This window comes from Martes martes, assembly GCF_963455335.1.
Source record: "Martes martes genome assembly, chromosome: 14".
Taxonomy (NCBI): domain Eukaryota; kingdom Metazoa; phylum Chordata; class Mammalia; order Carnivora; family Mustelidae; genus Martes; species Martes martes.
The window spans coordinates 31,235,004-31,262,866 of NC_137902.1; the positions used below are offsets into that span (position 1 = coordinate 31,235,004).

Sequence of the window (27,863 nt, forward strand, 5' to 3'; positions counted from 1 at the left end):
GAGGGACTAAGGTCCCACCATCCAAACACTGGCTGCCTTCCTATGGGCTCCTCCAGGAGTGGGACAGGGGAGTAGCCGCAAATGTCCCAGACGCTGAGCCCCTGCCCCTGTTGGCATTTGTCCTCTGTGTAGCTGCAGGGCCGAGGCAGCGATGAGCAGGACCCTCCCTTCAGCTGCTGCCTGCCCCCTCCCCCTTCCCCTCCCCCTGACCAGCCCTCCACTGCCCCCGCTGGCGCTGGCACCTCATCCTGCAGCCCCAGGGCAGCGTTGGGAGGCGGTGAGGGTGATGGGGTTGATGACGCCCTCAGCTCCCTCTGTTTCCTGTCCTTTACACCAAAGGCGGGCCCGAGTTCAAGTCCCGATCCCACCCCTTACCAGCGAGTCACTCTCCATCTCTAAAGTTATTTTCTCATTTGCAAAGTGTTAAGGAGCGGATAAGGGAATGCATTCAAAATGCTTAGCGTCATGCCCAGCACACCTTCTAGCTGTTGACGGAGACACTGCACACTGAGCAAGTCGTGGGAGCCCTCTTTGCTAACAGCACCATAGCCAAGGCAACATCTGTGGCCTTCAAACGAAGCTGCTTCAAAAATCTACAACAAATATACATGGGAGGCATGGTGATGAAGGCCTCTGTTGGCCCTTGCTAAGCCTTTTACATGCATTGTCTCATTTAGTCCACATATACCCCTACGACGTGGGTACCCCTTTTACAAATAAGGACACCGAGACTTAGGTAAGTGCCCAAGTCCTACGGCTTGCAGGTGATGCACCCAAGTCCATTTGGCCCCAGTGCCTGTGGTCTCAACCACTAGCCACCCTCTTTCCAAGGATAACCATGACGTGAATAGGAATAGTGGGGAAAACGAGCCACTGGAGCGCCACCAGGAAGGCAGCAAAACCAAATAAACTCTCTAGCCAGAGGACACTTGACTCAGGCTGACCCCTGCCCCCACATTTGATAATGACCCCATCACAAATGAGAGATGGAGGCTCCCCCGGAGGGCCTCTGGAGCTGCCCACCAGTGACCTGCTTCTCTCCGCATGTGTCTCCACACCCCCCTCCAGCCGGCTGTGCCCACAGGATCAGCAGTGCGGAGGGGACCCTGGCAAGCCCCAACTGGCCCGACAAGTACCCCAGCCGGAGGGAGTGTACCTGGAACATCTCTTCCACCTCGGGCCACCGGGTGAAACTTGTGAGTCATTTTCACAGTTGATGGGCAACACGGACTTTGGTTTCAGACCCACAGGGGGGTTGCATCTCTGCTCTGCCCCTTGCGGGCTCTGAAACCTGAGAAAGCTGAAATTCAACCCTTCCAGGACTTGGTTTCATTATCTGGAAAATGGTGTTGCTGATGAAGCCTTCCTCATGGGGCTGCTGCACAGTGTTCGGGGGGGAGGGGGGCAAGGAAATCTCTCTAAATAGCACCTGTTTGAAGTGGTACCGGTTGGAGGGGGTGTTCCCTGCACAGATTGAAAGAGCTGACATTCAGTTGTTTCCAGTTGTAATTTTTGATGGAACAATACATTCTCAAGGTTAAAAAAAGGTAAACAGTACAGAGCATTGGAAAGTGGAACTCAAAAGCTTCTAGACCCCCCCATGCCCACTTCAGGAATGAACTCTCTGAACTTTTTTGGGTAAATTCTACCAGAAATTTCCTATGCAAATACGATAATGTATGTACAAGCATGGGAAAAATATATATCCTTTTTCTTGCCCAGACTTCTTGAATGGACTCTTATCATTCATCTTCCTCTATAACTTACATTTTAAAAAATTAACAATAGGAGGTTAGGTTATTCATGCGTATTCTCTCTTGAATTAAAAAATTAAAGTCTCTCGTGCATATGATTGTCGGTGTGCACACTGTGCTCGGGTTATTTCAGAGGAGAACTGAGTCTCTGTTCCAAGTCTAGTTTCTCAGACCCCAGAGGCTCCCGGATCCTGGAGTATAAAGGAAACCCTCTCGCCAGCCGGAGGAGGTAAACCCTAGACAGACGGTTTCTAACTAGTTCTTCTGACTCTGGCGATTTGTAAGCTCTCCAGAAAGCATATGGATGTTCCTCTGAAGTATGGGCCAAAAATGCAGGGAGAATGGAAGGGAACAAAGGAGAACGTGATAATAAGCAGACGACGGCCCGGGACTTGCCAGGGTGTTTACTGGCGGGTGAGGGCGGTGCGGAGGACAGGTGGGTGAATGGGCGCCCACAATAGAGCGCAGGTGCTGGGGTCTGTCTGTGCCAGGCCCTGGGCAGCGAGGGGTGGCAAAGGCAGAGCCCGTGACCACAGGGTGCTCACAGCAGCACCTCGCATGCACGGCTGCCCATGTGGGAAGTGCTGTCAGTGGCTTTCCTGGGTGTGAGAACCGCCTTGAATCTGGGGGGTTGGGGAACCCCCCAGAGTGCGCTGCTGTAGTGCGCCCCCCAACGCCGCCCTCTGCTGGAGAAGGTTCGCAATGGCAACATACAGCTCCGGCTTCGGCGGGGGAATGGCGCCCCCTGGAGGTGGGAACGCGCAGCGTGTACAATGGGGAACAGCGCTTCTGTCCCAGCGCCACAAAGTTTTTGTAGTTGCCCAACGTCTTCCCCTTCTTTACAGTGCTAAGGAACTAAGGCAGTTGATCACTGGGGCCAGAGTTAGGCCAGACCTCAAATTTATATGACGTTCATACGTGTATGTACTAGTTTTTAAAAAAACTTCCTTGGGAAGTGCATGGTGGATATCTTGATCATTTTCTTTTTGCTACCAGAATATGTGAAATGAATACTTCCCAAAAAGCTGGTGTTTCACTGTAAGGGGGGCAGCAACAGGGTGTCCCATGGGTGTCCCTCCTATTGCATCACCCACCCTGATGCTGCTGGTCTCCCCTCCTGCTTCTGCCCACTGTGTCTATACCACCCCCAAACACAGCTCCCTTTCTATAAGGTGTGAAGAGCTTTGCCTGTTTCTACTGTTTGTCATTCCTGTGAAAGCCCACACTGCTAATGATCCCTCTCTACCAACATCTCTGTCCTGTCTCTCCAGCAACTCTCATGAATTCAGACTCCCCTTACCCCCCACTAATGTCTTCTCTTCCTGCTCTGTCCTTTGGTTCAAGCCTTCGTCTAGCCCTGTCCCCTCTCACTTGTCCCATCTTCCTGGCAGCTGTGGGCAGGCCATCAGTCACTCAGCTGCCCGATCCCTAAGAAGCTCTGCATTTGGAGTTGTGAAGCTTGGTGTATGGCCTGGAATGGAGGGGCTCCCCTGGCCAGCTTTGGGGGATAGGGAGGAGGTGGGCAGTATAGCCTGGTGAAGGTTAGAAGTGTGGGCTGGAATCAGGCTGGCTGGGGACTAAGTCCAGTTCCAACCTCCCCTAGCTTGGAGGAATACGCTTGGGCAAGATATTTCTCTAAGACTCAGTTTTCCCCTTCTGCACTTTGGGTCTAATACTAACTCTCCCTCTTAGTCCCAGAATTAAGCGAGAAAATGCTCATGAATATTTGGCACAGGAAAAAACTCTCCTCAAATGCCAGCCACTATGAGGATATAGACGAGGAACAGTGTGCATTTCATACAACCTTGTCCCATCATTTGTACTGAAGGATTGCACAGCACAACACAAAGGTAGAGAGCGGGGGCTCTGCAGCTGGACCTCCAGCCCTACCAGTGGGTGACCTTGGGCAAGTCACCTGACTGCTCTGACCTCAGTTTCCTCATCTGTAAAGTGGGGATGGTAGAGGTAGGCACAGCACAGGGATGTGAGGATTATATGGTTCTATTTGTAAAGCACTTTTAACAGCTCCTGACCCAGAGGCAATACTTGATCTTTGCTGCTGTCCCCATTAAGTGAGAAGGATCCTTGTGATGGGACAGAGGAGCCTGGCCATCTCAGCTGCAAAGTGCTCAAGCAGCAGTCGCTCCTGTGATTACCTCGTAGGGTTGTTTGGGAACCAGAAGAGAGTGTCCCAGGCACCCTGTCCTCTCCCAGCCCCCGGAGAGGCGGCCCTCGCCCCGGCTGAGCGCCAGGCCCCTGCTTCCCTGCTTCCCTTCTGCTCTTCCATCCCCAGACATTTAACGAGTTTGAGATCGAGCAGCACCAAGAATGTGCTTACGACCACCTGGAGCTGTACGACGGGCCTGACAGCCGGGCCCCCCTCCTCGGCCGCTTCTGCGGCAGCAAGAAACCCGACCCCGTGGTGGCTTCAGGCAGCAGCCTGTTTCTCAGGTTCTATTCAGATGCGTCTGTGCAGAGGAAAGGCTTCCAGGCGACGCACAGCACAGGTACAGCCGGCTTAGGCCCACGGGGCTAGGCCTAGATGGCCACCGAGGCAGGGAGACAAACGCCTTTCCTGCTGACGCTGGGGGGTGGGAGGTGCACCGTCACAGTGAAACCATAGAGGAAGAATTGTTTTCTTTGAATGTCCTTAATCGACATTTAAAGTGGGCAACCCTTTGTTGGGGCCACACTTCTTTCCTCTCGCCCTTCCTCCCTCCCATCCTCTTTCCAAAACATATTTGTAATCTTGCTGGTCCATGAAATCCCAAAGTCTGGGAGCTGAGGAGCAAAGAGCAGCCCCTGTCACCTGCTAAGGGCCAGTTCTGGAAAATGGAAAATGTTTCTACTACCCATTATTTTCCTTCCACTTAACATGTCACATCTCGGGGACTCGAAATTTCCCAAAGACAGCTCAGACCTGGAGGAAATTCTCAGCAAGAGCACGTGGGGTTGAGAGTCGGCAGTCAGGCAGGACTGGACCACACAGAAGCCACACCACGGAGAGCTCGGCCCCTTGGAGGCATGGAGCACATTGAGGACAGGCAGTGGAGGAACTTGCTTTCAGAATTTCTGCCACTTTCTAATTGGTGCTCACTCTCCTTTATCCGTTTCTTTTATGTGGTCTCTAGTGGCCTAGACAAGAGAGTGTGGGACCCAGGCCAACCAGAGTTATAGTCCTAGTCACAAACTCAGAAGCCAGCATTGCAGAATACAAGCCCAAAGTATGAGGCTCATCTCACTTGTGACACCCCCAGGAGCCTCAAAGTCAGACTATTCTCACCATTGTCAGACGCTGGAGCAAAGCAGTCTCTAATCTGAGGTTTCTGGGTTTGAGAGTGACCGGCAGTTCTGATGTGCTTTGGGTGCCCTCTGTTGGCAGCAGTTACAAATTACAGTAAGTAGCTGGGGCTTGAGGTCCCTCCCGTGCTTCTAGAACTTCCAGGTAACTAGGTGGTAGAGATCCAGCCAGCCAGTTTTTTTCAGTAGCTTGCTCAGGAATTCCCCAGAGGCCTTATGTGACCCAATCCAGCAACATAGGACCTTGGCTGCGAAGGGCCAATTTGGAGCCCCCCTCCCCAAAAAACCCTAAAACTCAGACCTATCGGCCTCTGTTTATGCCTCTGTAAAATGGGATGAGGAAACCTGCCAGACTTTCCTACAGGGCACACGCAAGGTCCCATAGAGAAAGCGGACTGGCATCAGGGTTGAAGAGAGAAGGCTCCGGGCCGGGAAGTGGGTGGGGGTGGCCCACGGGTCCCTGTGCCACGGGGACGGGACGGCTGTCTCTCTGCTCCAGAGTGCGGGGGCAGGCTGAAGGCTGAAGTGCAGACCAAAGAGCTGTATTCCCACGCCCAGTTTGGGGACAACAACTACCCGAGCCATGCCCGCTGCGACTGGGTCATCGTGGCAGAGGACGGCTACGGTGTCGAGCTGATCTTCCGGACCTTTGAGGTGGAGGAGGAGGCCGACTGTGGGTACGACTACATGGAGGCCTATGACGGCTACGACAGCACCGCGCCTAGGCTCGGCCGCTTCTGCGGCTCTGGGGTGAGTGTACCGGGTGCCTGAGACACCCCAGGTGCCAGGCGGGGTGGGGCACGGAGCGGCCCCCCGCTGCTGGAGCGAATTGGGGGAGGGGAAACGGGTCTAGAGAGGAGGCGGGGAGTAACCTGGGAGCCCATCAGGAGGGTCCCCCACTGATGCAGGCCTTGTCAGAGCGCCTTCCTTGAGGCTTTTCCTCCCATGTTTGCAAAGGGCTCCCTATCCTCCCCCACCTCCATTTTGATTGGGCTTTGAGGCTTTTAAACTTGTTTTAAGTCATGCTTTTTTATATCTCATATCTTCACAAGTCTCTCCTCAGGCAATCCAAATGCCTGCAGGAATAATGAGTCTTACTGGAAACACACACTTCGGCTCGGGGTCCTCATCATTTTTCTCATTGTCACCTCTCTCCTCAGCCCCCTACCCGGGACAGGGCAGGCCTGGGTTGGTCACTGTTTCCCTGCACCTCACCTAGAAGCTGGCACCTGGGACAAGTGTGTGAACGGGCCAGTATGGGGTCCTGGTCAGGCTCTGCCTGAGCCACACTGGGTGCCGCTCCCACTGGGCCCCTGTCCTCTCCTTGTCTCGGCCTCTGGGGCTGTTCGCACAAGCTTCTTTACTGTCAGCTGAATTTACATCAGCTCATTTTGGAGTCAAGAGTGCCTCTCGTGCTGATCCGAACCTCAAAATGGTGTTTATATCGGTCTCTGAATAATTTCCCATCATCTTCCCTCGCCCTCCTGAAAAGAAAGGATGACAAAGTGTGACCTGACCAACGCCATGCCTTTGATAAAGTCTTTCAGACCGTGGGGCCCACGTGCAAAGGAAAACTTTGGAGAGTCCCAACCAGTGAGTTGCGTGGGAAGCCCAGTTAGGTCCCACTGCACTCTGGCAGACAGCAGCCTCGGAGCCTGGCTCCCCTTCGTTGAGCCCTTGGCGACACCTCTGTGACAAATACAGAGGCTCCGTGCCGTGTTTCACTCTTGGACAGGGTCTGGGCCGCAAGCATGGGCTTTGGTGTTTGGTCCACTGGGAGATCTATCCCAGGAGTGACCTCACGGTCAGAAAGACATGTGCTGGGGTCCTGATTAGCTGCGTGATCTCGAGTTTCAGTTTTCGTAAGTGTAAAATGGAGATAACACCCCCCTGGTCAGGTTTACATGAGGTAAGATGGGAAAGCGGTCGGAATAGTCCCCAGCCCATCTGTGCCCTTCATAACCCATAGAATCCATATAAGCTATGGGTCTAGGACTGTCTTTGAAATCATAGGGCCTGGGGAGCTCTTCTCTAGAGCAGAAAAGGCAATGTTTTCCTTGGAAAAGGAGCTTGTGTCAGTGCCTTTCAGAGTCTCTCGTACCTGGGACGCCCTGTGGCAGCACAGAACTGCCTGTGTTCTCATGTAACCTCTGTCTCATCCTCCATATTTGAAACTCCAGCCACAGCCAACTGACCTGATGTCCCCCTGGTTTTCTTCTGCCCTCTCCTCAGCCACTGGAAGAGATCTACTCTGCAGGAGATTCTCTGATGATTCAGTTCCACACGGATGACACCATCAACAAGAAAGGCTTTCACGCCCGATACACCAGCACCAAGTTCCAGGATGCCCTGCACATGAAGAAATGACGTCAATGTTCATGAAAGACGGGAACTGAGAATGTGTTTTATGACAATAGCACCTTGTGAATCTGCCCTAAACCAATGTAGAGTTGTTGTATTTTTTTTTTTTTCTTCTCAAACAAGAACTCAAAATCTAGCCTTGGAGGTATGTATCTGGTAAGGTTCGGCCAAGAAGGAGGAGGGAAGGTGTTTCTTTGATTCTGGTCATAATGTTATCAATCATGGACTTTGAGAGAAGATTAAGGTTTTGAAATCACCTGCCACTCAAGCTATGCCTGGTCACACTCATTCTCCTGTCCCTTTCTCCTGTGGGGCAAGATGCCCGCCCTTGGGTTGGTCATGCCTCTATTTCTGGACATGCTTTGCCAGGTGCCAGGCAATGTGACTGTGTCCTGGAGACTCGGGCTGTCTTCTGTCCACACTGAGCAGTGAGGATAAATGCTGGGTCATGGCTCCAGCTTTGGCTGGAGACTTTCGCTTTCTGTCTGCCAGGGACATGTCAACCAGGAAACCTGAGAATATGGATCTCAGGCCTGGAAAAGAACTTGCAGAAGGCGCAGAGGGAGCTGGGGTGTGATCATCACTTTCACCACACTGGTAGACCTCAAGCCTTCCCTCTGGGTCGTTGGCTTTCCTTGCCACTTCAGGCTTCCCCCTTGGGAGACTAAGGCAGCCACTGTGAACGCTAACAACATATCTGCTGGTGAGACTCCCCAGTGTGCCGAGAAGAAAATATCCTGGCTTCTCCTGACACCCCTCCTGGCTGACTTCAGAAGACCCCCACCTATGCTTGGGATTCCATGGACTTGGAAGACCATTTCCTCCTCCAGCGTTGGAGATACTTGCTGTGGTTGACCTTGAGTTCTAGACAACTGATTCAAACTGCATTTGCAAGACGTGCAAAGACAGCCCATGAGGGACCAGTTCAGGTCCCCGTGGGGTGAACACTGTTGAAAATGGAATTGTAAGTCATGTAGGACTCATGCATCATCTGTGGGAAGAGTCAACCTGCGACTAACTTCCTGTCACCAGTCAGGCTGCAGAGTGCATTGGTAACTTCACTCAGGCCAACTGGTACTCGACCCCCAGCTTGCAATCAGAATTCACCACACTTGGCACTTGTTCTAGAGGAAGTGTAGAGGATGTTGTTTACATAATTTTAGAACCTCCAGGTGTACTTTTAAACAGTGAGGTAGTTTTGAATGGCATTTCATTAAGGCATCTATGGGCATTATGAGCTAAAAGCTGTGGTATGTTAGCTTTAAAAGAGTATTTATGTTGGAATAATTTTTAAATAATGTTTACATAACTCTAAGTCCTGTGGGGTTGGTATTGAGCACAGGACGGCACACAAGAGACCCGAGATAGCTCCTGAGCACCAGAATTCCTCTGGGATGATATGACGTCATTGTAAACAAAGTATTTGTGAAAGCTTAAAAGTTATATTTTTTGAAGATCAGAATGTGCCCTCAGAGGACTCTGTCTAATTAAAATGATGGCTGGGAGTAAAACAAACAAAGGATAATACAAAGAAAGGTAGAAGAAATGCATGGAAATATTTTTTCCTTAAAACAGAGAAAAATTCAAAGTATTATTATTAATAATAATATATGTGTGTATATATGTATGTATGTAAAGGACCAGCTGTCAGAGCCTTAATCGACGCAGTGTGACCGGTGCCGACCAGCTGACTGTAGCTTCACCACGCGGGCCCTGCTGGAGCAGCCCTGCGTTTTATGCGTGTCGTTCCCCAGTCCCTCCCTGGGCCCTGGATGGAGATTCGGTCCGTGTTCTCACATCCAGACACCTCCCAGGCCCTGCCCCGGTGGCGCTCGGGCTCGGCCACGGGAGCCCCTTGTCTTGTGGTCCAACCTGCCCGCTAAGGTGGATCCCAGCTCTTAGAGTTTTGTGTTTTCTGGGGTTTTACTTTGTTTCATCATACCTGCCCACATTGGCGCTGAAACCAGAATCCATAGGTGGCTACGCGGGGCCTTGCTCCGGCGACAGAAAAATCCTGTCTTTCCAACATTTTAGACACCCGAATAAAATCAACAAATTCTATGGAAAAGTGGGAGAGAGTCAGAAACAGAGTTGGCTCTGCCTCAAGGTTGGCCACCCTCGTGAAACAATGGTACTTATTTTTATCTCTGTAGTAGGAATATTTTCAAAAACACCCAACTTGGCCAGCTTGAAACAATGGGACGCTTATGAAAACCTTTAGTGAGGCCTTCTGCGAGTGACATCAGACAAGACAAGCCCTGATTCAGCTGGGGCTGGCCAGCCCGCCCTCCCCCAGGAAGCTCACTTGGGGACTGATGCCTTAGCTTGGGGACAGAAGGTTCCCTCAGCAGGAAAACCCAGGCTCCCTGCTGAAGGTCCTCTCAGGGGACCTTGTGCCAGCCTGCTTTGTCCTGTAAGTGGGTGCTAGGCCTTGGGGATGTCACGTTCACAGAATTACCTTGGTGACCTGATGAAATACTTGGAGTCCGGGTAATCGGCCTGGTCCAGTTCTGGTGTGATCTGGTCTGGCAGAAGCTAGAGCCTGAATCCCAGGGCAGGGTGAGGGTCTGGAACTTACGTTAGCTTGTGGAGTTTCTCCAAATGGACATGAGGAGGCTGTGCATTGATTCACTCTAAAACCATTTTCCTTAAGTTTCGTCTTACTCATGAAACCCTCAGCCTGTATAAATTGTTTGTAAAACCCTAGTAACTAGTGAATTCTCACTGGGATTTGCCACTGATCTGGTCCAATTGATAAGTCTCGAATAACTTGCAGTATTGTTCAGTTTTCGAACAAATGTTCCCTCGGCTTCGGCTTCCTTGTTTTTCAAGTTTCCTTGGTAGACCGGACTTCTGAAAAATAATCTCAAATGCCTAAAAGGTTTCTTTTTAAAAAAGAAAAACTGTTTAGAGTGCTATCTATAAATATGTTGTACTTTTTATTTTGTTTAATTTTGCATTTCATGAAATGTTAGTTTCAAAGAGAAAGTGGAGAGGAGCTAACATATCTGTCTAGAAAGAATTGTTTCATTAAAGAATGTGGATTTATGGATGTGTCCTGGGTTTGTATCACCAGTTCAGACAAGAGTGGTCCTCTTGGCGATAACTTCCTCTAATGCCACCAGACTTGAGGATAGAAAAAGGGGTCATCTTCTCATTGGCTTTCTACTCTCTGGTGAGTACCCAGTGCCTGGTCCAGAACAGAGCTTCCTATTGGACCCAGAAAGTCATGAGCAAAGCTAAAGATGGTTTCAAAGCCATGCCCTTTCTTGAATCCAAACGAGTTGGGAATCTGACCGCACGCTTGTTGTGGACTGGTTGCTATGGTGACCGAGCTTGAGGGGGTAGACTCCACCCATTTGTCCCTCAGCACCTCTTTCTACTCATCTCCACCTGCCTCTGTGCCTGAGGACCACAGCTGGCATCTAAAACTAAAGGTCAGACGTCCTATAATTTGCCCCCCCCTTCCTCTCTCTCTCTGGGCTCTGGCAGCCACTCCTATGCCCCACTCAGGCCTAGGGCTGGTCATGACACCCAGCTCGTGGAATCCTGGGGCACTGCATTATCCCCCAAGGAGGACCCTTTTAAGTAGTCCTTGGAAGAAGCCCTCGTCAAATACAGCAAATCTGTATCTCACTTATTTCCTGTGATACAGGCTCATTTTTAACCCAAGGACAGAAGTTCCATCGAATCAAAGACAGTCTTCTCAGGTTGACCAGTTGAGGAGACCTTGGGGGTGTGTTTAGGATTTTGTGGGTCCATCAGGGAATGGTAATAAGGAACTCTGTGTGTGTGTGTGTGTGTGTGTGTGTGTGTGTGTGTGTGTGTGTGTTTAAACACTCAGCTTGGTCTTAATGCAAAACGATCTAAATGCAGAACTATTTCGCAACTGTTTTGTGCTGTGTGTGGAGAGTCAAGGTTTTAGGACTTTCCTTCTTGTGGTCACCAGTACCTAAAGGATGAGCCCCGGTGGGACAGGGGTATGAATGCTTGATGGATCAGTCAGGATAAGGTAGTTCAGGCTGCATCAAAAGCAGCCCCCAGATATCAGGAATTACATGGGAAAGGCTGACTTCTTGTTCTTACTACATGTGCATTTCTGACATCTGGAAGCTCTTCCACGTTACCCTTGGTCAGGATGGGGTGATGGAGCCGCTGCTACCCAGAGCTTTGCTGATTTCTCTGGCCGAGGGAAACTGACAGATCACGCGCTGTCTCTGACCACTGCCAGCAAGGGCTGCGTCGTTTCCACTCCCGTGTCCTTGGCCAGAGCGGCCCGTACGGCTACTCTCAACTGGGAGTCAAGAATGAGATGAAATAGAAGTATCTGGTGGGCCACACTAATGACTCTCACATGTGACATTCATAGATACATGACCAGAATCTTTTTGTGTGTTTTAATATTTTACTTCATCGCTATTTCCTTACTGACGTTTTAGATACAGATTTTTAAAAATCAAGGGTAAGGCCATTTATCATTCAGAATGTTCCAGGTTTTTAAACCAACCAGTTATTGCCTGGCAAATCATTCTATGTGATCGTACAAATGTCAATGGTGGCAGGATACAAATGATGAGAGCATCTCAGCCTCGGTGGCCACGATCTCTCACCCACAAAAGGACATGCCTTCTACAGTTTCTGAGAAGATAATTCCCAGGCCTAACACTGCCAGAGGAGGAGACACCACTCATCTCACCTGTTCCTTCGTGTTTGAGTGATGGTGCCATGTTCCTTTGGCCGAACCAACCATCTAGTCTCAGTGGGAGGGAGTGGCCTCCTGGGGCACATGACCCAAGCCAGACCAATCAGATCGTCTCCCTGGAATTGAAGTTTTGATCAAGGGGCAAAAGTTTTGATCCAGGGGCCAAAGGGCTGAGATGTGTTGGAGCTCATTTTCCCTGGGAGGAAATCCTGAGAAGACGGTAGAGGGTCTCTGCTGCAGAAGCCTGAGGAGCAGCCTCTCTCTGCCTTCCCAGAGTCTGCTTCCCTGGCCTCTCTTCTTTCTGTGAGCTCTGCTCTACCCAGCCAATAAAGCCCCCTTCTTCTTAGTTAATCACAGTCCATTGGACGCCTGTGACCCAAGAACCACAACTGGCCTGGACACTTGGCCAGTGCACCACCGACTAGAGGTCTTAGCAATTCTCCTAAAGGAGCAATTGGAAGGAGGGATGGTCAGTGGATGTTGACAATTTTGACAAAGAGTCAAAAAGGACCTCACTGGCCTTACCCACCATAGACAGCCTAGCCAGAGGGGACGGGGACCATGAACTAAAGTCCCTCGGTGCTGCTCTCTGGTCCAGGCGGGAGTCGACGCCCATCAAGTGAAGTTAGAGGCACACTCTGTTCCAGTTGTACTGATTTCACTAGCCTGGTCATTGCAAACCTTATTAGCCCCACTTTACAGATTGAGACTGAGGCAGGAAGAAGTTACTTTACTTACCTAAGACCACGAAGTTTCCACAATGGCAGCTAAGGGGTTAAACACAGGCCTGTCTGGACTGTTGTCTCCATGATATCCAGACACCAGGACATCAGCGGAGGTGTCCCTGTGGAGTCTTGGGACCTAAAAGCCCCGTGAAGCACCGCCCATGTGGGTCTTCCTCGGCCCGGTGCCCTCGGGCCTGGATCCCTGCGCTCCACATCCATTTTCCCAGTATCACCTGCCTGAACACACAGGGCCCCAAACCGGGGAGTCAGCTTCTTCTGCACATTTTGCTCCGCTGTCAAATCTGACTGCCTCTGGCTCTACAGGAAGTCACAAACCCATTCACTGCTCTCCATTTCCACTGGCCCCCTGTCCCGGGGCGGCTGCCACCAGCGCTCACCAGCCCGCGGCCAGCCGGGCGGCCCTTGTCATCTGGGCTTCCCAGGGAAGCCAGGTCATCTGCGCCAACGTAACCTAGCTCCTGCTCCGCTCCCACTTCGACTCCTGAAAGCCGTGCCACCGCTCCACGATGGAAGTTTCACTGTGCCCTGCCATGCTCACCAGTCAGGCCCCAGCTCAGCCTGTCCCTTGTTGTTGTTGTTGTTAAGATGTTCTGTCTGTTTCCAGTGCAGTTAACACACCCTGTTATAGTGGTTTGAGGAGTACAATGTAGCAGCAATTCAGTGATTCTGTACATGACTCGGGATAAGTGTGCTCTGAACCCCCGTCACCAGTGCCACTCCTCCCCCAATCCCCACTCCGGTAACCACCAGTTTCTTCTAGACAGTTAAGGCTGTTTTTTTCATTTGTCTCTTTTTTCCTTCGTTTGTTTTGTTTCTTAAACTCCACACACGTAACTCACACTGCCTTGCTCCTTCCGAGGGCGCTCCCCTGGTTTATGCTGCTTCAGGAACATGGGCCTCCTTCCAGGCTGTGCCCGTGGTCATGATCCCAGGGTCCTAGGATCGAGCCCAGCATCGGGCTCCCTGCTTGGCGGGCAGGAAGGCTGCTTCTCCCTCTCCCATTCCCCTGGCTTGTGTTCCCTCTCTCGCTGTCTCTCTGTCTGTCAAATAAATAAATAAATAAAATCTGTAAAAAAAAAAAAAAAGAAAGAAAGAAAGATAGATTTGTTGAACCATGATGAATGCATTCATTTAAGTGATCAGATTTATCAGTTGGAATTCTGTTGTTTTGTTGGCGTGGGACTCCAGTTCCCTCACTGTTTTAAAGAAGCAAACTCCTAACAATGGCCTCATAAAAACTAGGAAGCAGTCCTTGTCCGTGGCTTCCTCCAGCTCTACGAAGGTCCCCACTCAAAATGTGAGAACAGAAAGGGGGTAAGGCCAGACATGCCGCCAGGCAGCTCCCGGACCAGGGAGTGTGTTCGCTGGGGCAGCCACAGCCCCTGCCCCAGACACAGAGCAGGCTCCAACTCCCATCACGCGGCCAACCTCTGTGTTGACACTGTTGGTGCACTCTACCCACGGCTGCGGGGACAGCGGTCCACGCGGGGGAGGGAGCAGCCAGCCTCAGCGATGGGATCCCATTGTTTCTAAAGGGCTGCTGGCCGCAGAAGCCACTGAGCTCTCGAGCCAGCTGTGGGTTCTCTGCTGAGTTGGGGGTGTAGCTGAGGAAGGAGCCTGGAAAGTAAGAGGAGAAAAAGAAAACAAAGGGGATGGGTGATGGGGCCATCCACAGTGGCCTTGAAGTAGGACACCATCTCCCTGAGGGATGGGCAGAGGACTCGGCTACTCCCCTGCCCATAAATGGCCAGAGCTCCCATGGGGCCACCCCTTTGCCCCGCCACCCTGGCTCTCCCAGGCTGTTGCTCCTACAAATGGGAAGCACAAGCCAGCAACACGAAGAACACTAAGAAAGGAGCTCGCCGAGGGTGCTGCTGGAGAAGGTTCTTGGGAGGCCGTCAGAAATGGTGAGTAGGCTAGCATCTTTTCTCACCCTAACCTTCCCTTCTCGCTGTAAGAAACGACTCCCAGGCATTGAAAGCTCATATCTCCTCATGCAAATATGACTGTTACCGTCAGTGTTAGGACTTCAAGGGGCTTGGGATTTTTTAAAAATTATTTTCCTATGTGCAAAATACTAATCATTAAAACAATTCTCATCTAATATTTGCTGCTCTCATCATTTATTTTAGTTTTAAGGTTTTGTGTTTAAAACCCTACAAACAGCAAGGGCGCAAAGTAGATGTTTCGGCTAACTTCATTTTCCAGGCGAAGCAGTGGGTGTCATCCCCGCCTTTGTCCTCATTTGCTCAGTCCGCCTTCCGTTACACGATCAGCAATGGTTAGATACTCAGAAGTTGCCCTGGAAACTTTCTGATTTCCTTCCTGGCTTGTGACACGTATTTGGGTGTGACTCAATCAAATGAAGTTTGCTGAGTTAGAAGAGGCTTCTGGGAGTTCCCTTATTAAAGAGATTACGAAAAGGAGTTGAATTCCGGCTTTGGAGTTAGGAAGATCTGTGATCTAACCAGACCCAGACCACTTACCGGCAACCTATCTTGCTCTCAGTCCCCACACCCATGAGGTAGGGATGATAGCGTTCCTATCACAGGGTGGTTATGCATGCGGTGTCTGACCCATAGCATCCCCTCAATAACAGTGAGTAATTATCCTGCCTCTCCCTCCTTCCCCTCATGCATGGCAAGCTCATAATGAGGGACACTTGGCCACTGGGGTCCTCAGGTGCCTTTAGAACCATTATGTAGATATTATATAGCACGTAGACTAGCAAGAAATGTAGCAACTTCCAGTACTTGGAATGTTGCTCGTCTAGGCACGCAATTCCATCCATGAGAGCTTCCCAAGTGGCTTCTTTGTGCCTTGATCCGTGCTGGCCAGGCCATGAAGAACATGACATCATGTGACACCCCCCTCCCCCACTATGGATTTTACAGTTCGGAAGGAGCTATCAATGATGTTTTTCCCTTTGGGCTTCTGGGCAGGGCGGGTTGACATTATCCCTATTTGAAGCCTGGGAAGATAGATTTGCTGTGAGGGAAATGGAGACCAGAGACTCTGACTCACTTTTCCAAGGCCACACAGTTCCTAAGTGACTGAGTCTGGACTGGGATCCACCTCAGGTGACTCCAAGCCCGGGGCTGCCTCACCCCTCCCGGCAGCCTCTCTAAAGGACACTGCCTCGGATTCTCCCCACCCAAACTGATGTGATGTTTTTCTCTCCACGAGAGCACTGGAGCGTTATTTCTACAAAATATGAATGTCTTTCTGAAATTGGCCAAAATCTTCGTCATCCCAATATTGATAAACAGCACATGCAATGGCTCATTTGTTGCTGCTCTTCTCCTTCTGCTGTCCCCCCAAAGGGAGCTTTGTCTTGGGTTTGCTGACATCAGTACCCAGTATTCACTGATGAGATAAGGCTCGGGGCAGCTGTGTCCCATACAGTAGCCACCAAGTGTCCTTGCAGCATCTGTGGGCTTGGTTGGTGTTAGTGCAAAGGGCAGCGGTTGGGTCCCTTGAGCAAGAGGCCCTGGACCCAAGGTGGCCCAGAGAGTCCTCTTGCTCTAACATTGTCCTAGAAGAGTGTCTATCTCGTTGTCAGGGAAGAGCAGCCTGGAAAGACTGGCATGGACTAGCCCAAACTCCAGTGACAGAAGATGGGGACGGGGAAGAAGAAGGAGCCAGCGGAGGCTCTGCACAGGCTAACAATTTGGTGTCCCACGGAGCTCACGATCTTTTGATATTGACTCCATATCTGGGGGAGAGCTGAGGCTGGGTACTGAGTGAGGGGAGGGAATAGAGAGTGACTCTCTCCTCTGTTGTCCCAAGCAGCTCTGCCCCAGCCTGGAAGCTTTGTCTCAGACCCAGCAGGCACAGAAGTCTTGTCCTGCTCACGCCCTCTCTCCTGGGGAGGGGGTTTGGAGCAGGTGTTCTTGTCAGAACTTGCCCCTCGTGGCCTTTACTTCCTACCCAAGCAGAAAGTACCAAGTACTTTTTTTTTTTTAATTTTTTATTTCTTTTCAGCGTAACACTATTCATTGTTTTTTTCACCACACCCATTGCTCCCTGCAATCTGTGCCCTCCCTAATACCCACCACCTGGCTCCCCCAACCTCCCACCCCCCGCCCCTTCAAAACCCTCAGGTTGTTTTTCAGAGTCCATAGTCTCTCATGGTTCACCTCCCCTTCCAATGTCCCTCAACTCCCTTCTCCTCTCCATCTACCCTTGTCCTCCATATTATTTGTTATGCTCCACAAATAAGTGAAATCATATGATACTTGACTCTCTCTGCTTGACTTATTTCACTCAGCATAATCTCTTCCAGTCCCGTCCATGTTGCTACAAAAGTTGGGTATTCGTCCTTTCTGATGGAGGCATAATACTCCATAGTGTATATGGACCACATCTTCCTTATCCATTCATCCGTTGGAGGGCATCTTGGTTCTTTCCACAGTTTGGCGACCGTGGCCATTGTTGCTATAAACATTGGGGTACAGTACCAAGTACTTCTAAGCTCACACCGTTCCCTCCCTCAAAAGAGTTCTGGGGAAAAACAAAACTTTCAGCCCTTTGCTGAATTTCTAATGTGGTCTTTGCTGCCCTCTGGGTTGGGACCCATCAGGCAATCACTGGCTGGCCCCTTTATGGGGCCCTGGCTGGGGATCTTAGAAGGGGAGAGGGGCCAAGATTGGGAGCAGAGGTTGGGGTTTGATTGATCCTATGGAATCGGTGAATTTTCCTGAGACCCACCAGGGTGGGTGACACTCAGTAGTGGGGTCAGGAGACTGACCGACTGACCATTCCTGGAGTATTAATGTTTCCTTCTCTCCTCCAGAGTTTCTCACTGAACTTCACGGTGCTGGCCAACACGGTAAGTGCTGCAGACTCCCCGGCACTGGGCAAGTGGGCAGAGGTGCCTGCGGGGGTGAGGAGAGGCAGGCAGAGCTCCTTCACTTGGACTTCAAGCTGAGGGATGAACTGCAGGTTTTCAGACACTTATAAGCAGTTGTGGGGAGAGGTGTTGAGACAAAGTTCTTCAATTATAAAAATCACAAACATTTTGAAAGTAAAATAGGAAAAAAAATCACAACATCTAAATTCTGATCAGCAGAAAACATTGGTGTCGCTCCTTCTAGTCCTGCTTGAGTTTACGTATATTCTAACTTTATGTATATTTTGACATTTGTTGTCTCTTGTACCACGTGTTCTTACTCTACATGTGATTTTATATAGACTTTATGATGAATATTTTCCATCAGCCCTTTTAACCATAACTGAGAATGGTCACATGACATTCGTTCGAGTGAACTATTTCTTTAATCGATTAGCCACAATCGAGAATCATTTGGTGATAAAAAGAGTTGCAGTTAAATCCTTGTCTGCATTTAAGGTGATTTCCTTAGTCTGTGTTCTAGAAGGAGTGTCGTTGGGTCAACAAGGATGAGTGGTTTATGGCTCTTGAGTATGGCATTTAGTTCCAAGTCGGACAGAGACTGTGAGTTGAGGAGGGCATATAGTTTCCGTCCACAGCTGATCTTCTGTCTTCTGTGCCCACGTTGCATGCAGATAATACAGCAGGGGGCTGTTCTCCGACCCGTAGTGTTATGATTGAGACGGGCATTTTCCTGGCCCGGTTTTTCAGTACGTTTGGCCGTGCCAAATTTTTCTGATAAGTTACATTGTTCTTCAAAGAGGATAAACTGGATCTACCTGGAAAGAGGATGCGTGAGCCAGTGATCGTTTCTACGGTAACCGGGCGGGCATAGTCCTGGAAAGCCGCGGAAAGGGGCCACCTCCTGACTCACTGCCGGCCTCTGGCGCCCACTACTGGCCGCCCTGGATCTCTGTCCCACCCACTGCGCCCTCCCAGCGGGGCCCTGCCTTCAGAATCTCCCTGACTCGCTTGGCTCGCTGTTTCACCCTCTATTGCCCTCACCCAACTCCCCCCAATCCCCAGCCCTCTCTGTACCTGTCAAAAACTTTGATATGGTCCCTGCTGGAACATTCCTCCTGGCTGCTTGAATTTAAGTCTGTAGAGACCCCAGGTTCTGTCTTATTCTGGTTTGGCCTACTCTGTGAGGGTAACTCAGAGAAGCTCGGGGCCGTGGAGTGAGTGAGGGTGAGAGGGAAGTATGATGCTAGTCATCACCGTGTGTAATGCCTTCTCTGTTCATAGCCCATTTCTCTGAGAACTGTCCCCTCCCCCTTTGGACCTATGTAGGGCAACCAGCCGTCCCAGTTTGGGACTGTCTGGTGTTAGCAGGGCACATCCTATATCCTGGGCAAGTTCTCTGGATGGTTGGTCACCCTATCTGGCAGTTATGTTCTACTACATATCCCTTCCCTTGGGGACACCTGGGTGGCTCAGTAGGTGGGAGGGGCCTGCTCTTGATTTCAGCTTCCGTCATGATCTCAGGGTTCTGAGATCGAGCCCTGGGTCAGGCTCCACACTCAGGAGGGACCCTGCTTCAGGATTCTCTCTCTCCCTCTGCCCCTCTCTCTGCTTGCTTGTGTGCTCTCTCTTGCTCTCTCTCTCAAATAAATAAATGAAACTTAGAAAAAAATAATAAATAACCCTTCTCTTTTGGTGCAGCTGAATGACTAGAAGGCCAGTGCCCAGTGAAGTAGGTGAGAGGGGAATACGTGGCTCATCAGAGGCTATCTGGAAGGGGGTTTTGGACAAGGATACATATGCAGGTTGGTCTCTGCTGAGCCATACTGAACTGTCAAGTACAAAAACTGGGTCACGGATGGCAGTGTAGCCCAGCGGTGAAGAGCACGGACCCTGGATCTTCCAGTTAGGGCATTTAGGCATTACAGCTTAACCTTGGGTGGGCTGTTTGTATAATGTGCATTGTGTGGTTTTATTTTTTTAAGATGTATTTTTTTTTTTCCACACAGACTTCCTCCCCACCTGCTACCAGTGGGAAAGAAGCAGTAAGTATGTCACATGGAACCTCGGGTTGGTCACTTGTAAAATGGGAATAAGAATGCTCTAGGCGTTTCCTATCTTCGTTTTGAGGAGTAAAGTTCAAATATGTGAACTGTCACCAAACAGAATCTGGCTCAACAATTATTCTTACAACCAACTCAGCTCAAAAATGAGGGCGAGCATGCAGAAATCACAAGCAATTTTCCCAAAGTGTTAAGCAGAAAAAGCTAGACATAAAACCATACATATTTTTCATGGCCATCTAGGTGATCCTGGAAAACAGAAACAAAACTAATCTACAGTGACAGAATTCAGGATAGTGGCCACACATGCCTTTATTGGGAGTATAGGGACAGCTTCTGGGGTCCCTACCAGTCTTCGTCTGGGTGCTGGTTAGCTGCGTGGGTTCCACATGTGAAGTTGTCCAGCTGTATATTTATGATTTGTGTACTTCTTTGTATGTATGTTACATACGAGAGTTGAGCATTTATAGGGATACTGCAGATTGTCTTTGATATCTCCAGGTAATCTGAAATTAATTGCTTAATGCATATAGTGCAAATAAATGTAAACATTTACATCAAAATGATGTGGGATATAACTTTTTACTTTTTGCCAAATTGATAGGTTAAAATAGTATCTAATCGTTTTGAGTTGTTTCTCAGCTTTCACTATGTTGATGAGACATCTGTATTTCTGTTTGTAGGAATGGCCTGTTCATACCCTTTGCCCATTTTCCCTCCTGGATTATCATCCTTTTCCTATTGATTTAAACTATGTAAATTAAGTCCTATGACATGAGTCATTTGTCATGTATATTGCAAACACCTCTGTCTGCATTATTTTATTAATCTTTTGATTTTGTATATGACACTAAGAGGCTATGCAGGTTTTTGTTTTGTTTTATTTTTAATCAACCTAACTTTCCCTTTATTCTTGGAGAACCTGACTCTGCCCTTCTCTGTATGGCAGGACTGTGGGCCCTCTCTTGGATTAGCAGCAGGCATCCCATCCCTGGTGGCCACAGCCCTGCTGGTGTCCTTACTATTCATGCTGATCCGCCGAAGAAGAAGCAGCAATGATTCTGCCGAGGTGATTAGCAAGCTCCTTTGGGTCTGGTTGTGTTGGCAGGAGTCAGTATTTCAGTGAACTTGCTTTGGGCTGAGGGTGTCAGGATCCACATCTGTTTCCTGGGGGACATGATGGTGGATGTTCCTGCCCCTCGATTTCTATCTCAGACTCATGATACTATACTCTGGGCAGAGCTGATCTGTCACCCAACCTTCACTTTAGGAAATCTGTGGCAATAAGGATGGTATTTGGGGTGGCAGAAAGTAACTGTGGAGAGGGACAGGTGTTGCCATGGCAAATGCACACCTGTACTGTGGGTATGTTTTCTGAAGTCAAGGACAGAAGGGCCTAAGCTTCATAAAGAGAGTGGGGACAATCTCAGGAAAGGTAGGAGACAAACAGGTGCTGAGGGGTCTGTGGTAGGAATAGGCTCTGTTTATCTTTGCCCTTTTTCTACATCAGAATACACATCCCACCCCACCCCTCCAAATGCTGGTTTGCTCTGGAGACCAGGCTCAGAATTCAAAGGCCACCCAGACAATACCCAAGAAGTTTCTGTGGTTGTAATACAACCGTGTTGTGTGGACTCTGGGTTCTAATTCCATCCTCTGTGAACCATCCTGATTGTTCTCAACACTGATAAGCATTAATGGGAGATGGACCACCTGGCCTCTACACCTGGCTCTGCCACTTTCTGACTTAAGTGACTCTGAGCAAGTGACTTCACATTTTCTGGGCCTTGGTTAGTTCTACTCCAAAACAGAAGTCATAAAAACTACCCTCCCTATTTTAGGAGTTTGTGAGGATGGACTGAGATCATGGTTGTAAAGATGTGTTGACAAGCTGTGAACTTTAAACACAGTAAGGTGTATTGTGGTTGGTGGTGGTGTCATTTATTTAAATCATAGTTTCTTAACCTTTGGTGCACTTTAACACGCATCTAGGAGGCTACCAATACCAATACTATAACTACAAATACCAATCACCAAAACCAATTAAATTAGTATCTCTGGACAAAAGGGCTGTGGCATGAGGGATTTTTAAATGTCTACTATAGTAGAGAAAATGTATAATGAACCCAATTATCAAAATGTGGCCAATCTTGTTTGATCTCTACTCCTACCCACTTCTCTCCACTGTCAATCCTGGATTATTTTTGAAGTTAACTTTACAGTGGTATCTCTCATTTATGGATTTTTTTGGAGGGGATGATTATTATCTGTTTGGTTACTTTATTTTTAAAGTGTTCTAGTGATTCTTATGTGCATGCAGGTTTAAGAACCATTGATTTTAATCATTGTCATAGGGAAATGCTGTGACCCTTCATTTCTTCTTCATTTTTTAAATTGTTTTTATCAACTTAGGAAAGTGAGAGGCCATGTGAAATTTCAGAAATCTATGACAATCCCAAGATTGCTGAGGTAAGAACTCTTGGTTAAAATCTCTGCATATCGACGCGGCGCCTGGGTGGCTCAGTTGGTTAAGTGTCCAACTCTTGATTTGGGCTCAAGTCATGATCTCAGGGTTGGTCATAAGATCAAGCCCCACTCTGGGCTCCATGCTCATCAGGGAGTCTGCTTGAGATTCTCTCTCTCTGTCTCCGTCTCCCCCTCCCCACTGTGCTCTCTCTCTCAAATAAACCTTTTCTTTAATCACTGTATGTCATTAATACATGAAAGCTAAGGTTTTTAAACCTTCCGTGTATGGAAGAAGTATAATGTGGACTCATGTGGAAAAGAGGCAACCCAATGAAGCTTGGGCACAAAGGAGGTTCTCACTGTATTTTTATTGGCTGGATAGGAATTCAAGGTTGATTTAATATTAGAAAATCAATTTAATATTATTTATTTCATTGACAAATTAAAACAGAAAAATTGTGTGACCATCTCAATAGGAGAAGAGAGTCTAAAAAAATTAAACAGCTATTTGTGATGTGAACTCTTAGCAAGTTGAAAATAGAATAGGAACCTCCTTAACTGGAAAGAAGACATCTTTTTAAAAAAGTTACAGCAAACATCATACTTAAAGGTAAAATGAATTCTCTTTAAGATCGGAAACAAGGATGCTCAATTCAATACAGAATAAAATTCCATTCAATACTGTACTTCAGGTCCTAGTCAATGTAGTAGGTTAAGAAAAAGAAGTAGAAATTAACTCAATAAGGGAAATCCTTTCACAATATATATGTATATTAAAAAAATCACATCATATTCTTTAAGCATCTTATAATCTAGTTTGTCAATTATACCTCAGTACAGATTAAAATACAAAGAAAAAGAAGAAGAAAGTATAAAACTGGGAAAGAAGAAACAAAACTGTTATTATTTGCAGATGATATGATTATTTACATAGAAAAGCCAAATTATCTAAAGACAAATTATTAGAATTAAGGAGAGATTTTAACAAGTTTCCTGGATATGATAAAGTACTTTGCATTCTAAAAATCCATAACAATAACCTAGAAAAAGTAATTTTAAAAAATACCACTTTGTAGTGGTAATAAAAATATGTAGAATGCTAAAGAATAAGTCTAAGAAAAGCTGTAACCCCTTTGTAGAGAATAATAAAACTTCAGTAAAAGATATTAAATAAGACCTAAATAATGGGAGTTACATACCAAGCTCCTGGATATGAAGACTCAAGAGCATAAAGATGTCAAACAACCTCAAATCAATCTATATGATAAATGTAATTCCAATTTAAATCCCAACGGATTTTTTTCATGGACCTCAATAAGATGCTCCTAAAATCTTTAGGAAGAAAGCAGAAAAAAATTTAAAAAGTAGTAATGAATAGACAGAACAAACAGAAAACAAATAGGAAGATGGTACATTTAAACCCAACCATGACTTCTTTAAATATAAATGGTCTAACTACCCCAACTAAGAGGTAGAGATATAAAAATAAAAAAATTTTTTTTTATCAGTTTGGATATAAAAACAAGATCCAAATGTATACTGCCTGCAAAAACTCACTTTAATATATAAAGATACGAATAGATTAAAGGTAAAAGGAATGAAAAAGGAACACCAAGCTAAGGTTAAACAGAAGAGAGTTGAGTGGCCAGAAAAAATCTGCCAAGGCATTAAACTTGGCAATTGTAGGCCTCCTCTCATTCGTTCTCTGTCTCTCAAGAATTATATCCTTCCTTGCCTGATGTCCAGCATCTTGAAAACTATTTTTTTTTTTCCTGATTTTGGTTGTTTCAGGTGGGAGGGTAAATCTGGTTGCCGTTGCCCCATTTGGGTCAGAAGCAGAAGTCTTTGCTCTATTTTTGAAAAACCTGTTTGTTTTCTCAAGAATCCCAGGAGGTCACCCACACATGAGAAGAATCTGATGGGAGCAGAAGGAGCCCATGTATATGTGAAGACTGTAGCAGGAAGCGAGGAGCCCATGCCTGACACTTACCGTCCCACTGTCGAAATGGAGAGAAGGAGGGGATTGTGGTGGCTCATGCCCAGGTTGAGCCTGGAATGATACAGTTTGACCAAGGAGCAGAATCTAGAGCTGGAACAGAGCTGAAAACTCAGGGGTTTGTGCTCAGAGTGATAAGAGATGCCAAACTGCTTCTTAACCAACCCAAATTTCCTTTGAAGATCTGGAAAACTTTTGGGTTGGTTTGTCTCTGTAGGTGACAGAGCTAAGGGTTCATTCCAACACTCAGATCTTGTTGTTTAATAAGCAGTGAATCACCAAGTGAGGTCCAGAAGGACCCTGTGGATTTTAGTCTTGACCTATGCTTTCCTTTATGATTTTGGGAAAAGGGTTTGATTTCTGTGTGTCTTGCCTTATCATCTTTTTTCCACATCTCTTTTCTCAAAAAAAAAGAACAACAACAACAACAACAAAAAACAAAAACAAAAAAAACCCTGAAACCCATCACACCTGGCTTCCATGGGAAGGATGGCCAGGGCTAGTATGGTGCAAGTTGGGTTATAAATAAAACATAAAGGGGATGTATGAGAGGAAGCAATTTCTTATTTCTGAATGTCTCAAGGTAGAAATCATGTGGAGACATCTGTTCCCTGACCACAGGGGTAGCACATAGCTGGACGATTCATTGCTCCCATTTGTGTCTGTGATCAGACGGTACTTAAGGAAGGTGATTCTACAATAGACTGTGTGTGTGTGTGTGTGTGTGTGTGTGTGTGTGTCTTTTGAGGGTAAACACAGTGGAGTGAAGGCAAGTGTTGTTCCAAGAGATTATTAGAAATGAAGGCTATATCCACTTGTGGGAGTGGAGAGAAAAGCCTCCACTGCACTCTCCAGGAAAAGAGCAAGAAGACTCCTGAGTGGATGCACACAGGATCAGAGGGGTGGGCTAAGTAGCAATTTGCTTGCCATCTGAGGAAAGTCTGTGGACAGCCGTAGCTGGCTCAGGTCAGGCCTTCACCATGGCTTCCCGGAGTCCTGGTTCCCTCATGCAGGGAGGACCATTGCTGGTGCACAAGCAGGGTCTCCTAGTGGAAGAACTTGGGTCCATAGTGTCTCAGGATCCATCCACCAACTCCGCTTTGATATGCTGTGGAGGCATTTCCTTCTCACTCAGGACCTCTGATTGCTCATGAACATGTCCCCTCTTCTTCAAATAACTAAGTACACATTCTACAAACCCGCCGAATTACTGCCACCTATCAACATGTGCTTTCAAAGCTGCCTCCCTTACCCTGGGTGTCCTAAGATGAAAAGATCAAGAAAGAGCATCTCCCTGAGACAGAAAGGGCCACTAAGATCCAGAGAGAGACTCAGAAACAGAAAACAGGGAAAATATTCCTTTGGCATTTAGGAAATTGCACTTCTGAGTGAAGGCAGTGGGAATACATCCTGTGTGTGGCCTTGTGCTAGGACACCTAGAGCACAGCTCCACTGTGACCAGAGGAGCAGACTTTGACCTGAGTGCAGTGAGTCTAGATTTAGGACCCCATCCTCCAAAAGCTCCAGAAGGGACCTAGAACCCCTTCCAGAATCTCTGATCTTCTCATTAAACCTGTTTCTCTCCTCAAGGTAAATCTTCAACTCTTCATTCTTTCATTTTGTTACATTTTTGTTTAGAATATTTTATGGTATTTGAGTGAAAAGAAGACTCCACCATCTCTTGTTTCCTTCTGTTTTTATTCCAAATATACAGTATCTCAGCTACCCTGTGGGCAAAGTGGGCTTTGATGAGCTTCCCTGGAAATAAGCCACCCATTTCAATATCATTTCTATGGAAAAATGCATTGTGAATTCTAAGCCACAGTCATACAAATGGCCTACTAGAGCATAACCCATTACCAGGTGCTGCCTTATCATGTTTTCAAAACTATTTCTAAAGGCAATCTGTATTTCAATAAGGCTTAAAGAATCTCATATTTTTCTAAGGCATCTTTACTACAATATGAAGCATAATCTATTTAACCTAAAAAAAAGGCTGAAAAAAAGTTGACAATTTTTCTAGGCATTTCTTTCCCATGGTTCAATGTAATCCAATCCCAGATGTGCAAAAATTTCTTCTTCACTTTCTGCTTTGAGAAATATTTTCTGAAAGTATAAAAAGAAATACGTGCATTCAGATATTTTTAAACATCTTGATGCTGACATAGTGAGTTTTACTTGTAAATTGTCTTGGCAGAATGAATTGTTACCAAAACATGATTCCCCGCTTCTGAGTATAAAAAGTCATCTTAACAGGCTTCTTTTCTTTAGATCTTAACTTACTTCTGTAATTTTTATATTTTCTAACCCCAAAATATGATATTTCATAGATTAAGGTAAAATTTTGACAACTTTACATATTTAGTTACAAGCAGTTGGTACTTTTTCTATGGATCTGTAGTTCTTAACCACAGTTGTTCACTAGAACCACCTGATGAGACTTCTAAAAAAACACTGAAGCCTGAGCTACACCCCGGTTCAGTGAAATGAGAATCTCAGAAGAGGTCCTATGACCAGTCTATTTAAAGGCTCTGGGTAATTCTCATGTGCAGCCAAAATGAGGCACTGCTGCTCCAGGTAATGAGGAGAAGCAATTATAGGATACCTGTATATGTTGGGTTCTCCCTCCGGCCTTCCTCACCTGCCCCACCCCAAACCCCACCAGGCTTCCAGCCCATGATCTCTTTTAGACCAAGCACCACTTCTCCGTCATTCCTTCTTGCCTATAGCACAGCATAGGGCATGTAAGATATATTCCGTTATGTTAGACTTTTAGAATGTGTTCATTTGTAAGTATTCCTAAATTGTGTTATGTGAATGTGCCTCCACTCACATGCTTGACATGTGAGGCTTTCCTGCCAATCTACAGTCCTCTCATCTGACAGCATCACTCTGACTTTTCTCTGGAAAACCACCACTCCCTCCTCTCAGTCCATGAGGATCAGGTGTGGAGCTAATTCCATCTCTAAGGAGGGCCACATGATCCAAGCCTGACCAATCAGAGCCACAGTAAAGGGTTCAAGGTTGGGCACACAGCCTAGGCCTGGCCAGTGAATATCAACTAGGACTCTTGCCAGAACTATTAGGAAAGAGGTTCTTCTCTGTCAAGCTGGAAGGATGGGAATCGTGGGAAAACCATGCCTGAGAATGAAACCAACACTGAGGGAAACCTGCATTAGCAGCTGGATGCAGCCACACCTGAAGTCAGTATTACCCCCAGATGCTGCAATTATATAAGCCAAGCACCCTTTTTTTGCTATGCCATCTTGGAGTGGGTTTCTGACTTTTAACTGAGATAGCTCTAACTAAATACAGCTCAGCTAGACTGTAAGCTCCTAGAGTGTCAAGATCATTACTTCTAGTTATTTTGTGTCTTATTCCCCTCAGAGCTTAGTTTAGTGTCCTTGACCACTGTAAAAACAGTAGACTTTGGCATGTAGATTTAACAGATGAATATTTAACTCTTCATAATTCATAGAGTAATTTATCATTTTGCTGAGACATGAATTTGGATCATGACCAGTGTACGTCTAGCATACCGAGTGAGATCCATAGCTGGTGAGTGAGCCCAGCTGACTGCTCGTCTACATCTCAGGGCAGCTCTGTTGCTCTCTCTCTCTTGC

General features: G+C 47.5%; 3 protein-coding genes across 8 annotated transcripts in view; 2 read left to right on the plus strand and 1 right to left on the minus strand.

The window, feature by feature from the left end:
• TLL2 (tolloid like 2) overlaps positions 1 to 7,421 on the plus strand; it is a gene marked incomplete at both ends in the record, with an annotated part of 116,185 nt that extends 108,764 nt beyond the window's left edge. For both annotated transcript variants that reach the window (XM_080822741.1, XM_080822740.1), the window contains 4 exons: positions 1,069 to 1,196; positions 4,048 to 4,261; positions 5,554 to 5,804; positions 7,287 to 7,421. In XM_080822741.1, the coding sequence (XP_080678867.1) occupies positions 1,069 to 1,196; positions 4,048 to 4,261; positions 5,554 to 5,804; positions 7,287 to 7,421 (728 nt within the window). The remainder of the gene's footprint in view (positions 1 to 1,068; positions 1,197 to 4,047; positions 4,262 to 5,553; positions 5,805 to 7,286) is intronic.
• Positions 7,422 to 13,003: 5,582 nt separating this feature from the next.
• Positions 13,004 to 24,303, plus strand: OPALIN (oligodendrocytic myelin paranodal and inner loop protein; the record flags this gene model as incomplete). The annotated part of the gene is made up of 6 exons (XM_080822918.1): positions 13,004 to 13,309; positions 17,659 to 17,694; positions 19,725 to 19,760; positions 20,728 to 20,847; positions 22,191 to 22,247; positions 24,127 to 24,303. The coding sequence occupies 6 exons, from the start codon at positions 13,004 to 13,006 to the stop codon at positions 24,301 to 24,303; spliced, it is 732 nt and encodes a 243-aa protein (XP_080679044.1).
• The window catches only part of DNTT (DNA nucleotidylexotransferase), a 30,915-nt gene continuing 27,082 nt past the window's right edge, over positions 24,031 to 27,863 (minus strand). For 3 of the 5 annotated variants that reach the window (XM_080823278.1, XM_080823281.1, XM_080823279.1), the window contains exon 11: positions 24,031 to 26,346. In XM_080823278.1, the coding sequence (XP_080679404.1) occupies positions 26,260 to 26,346 (87 nt within the window). In that variant the 3' untranslated portion in view covers positions 24,031 to 26,259. The remainder of the gene's footprint in view (positions 26,347 to 27,863) is intronic. The other 2 variants (XM_080823280.1, XM_080823277.1) reach the window with 1 other exon arrangement.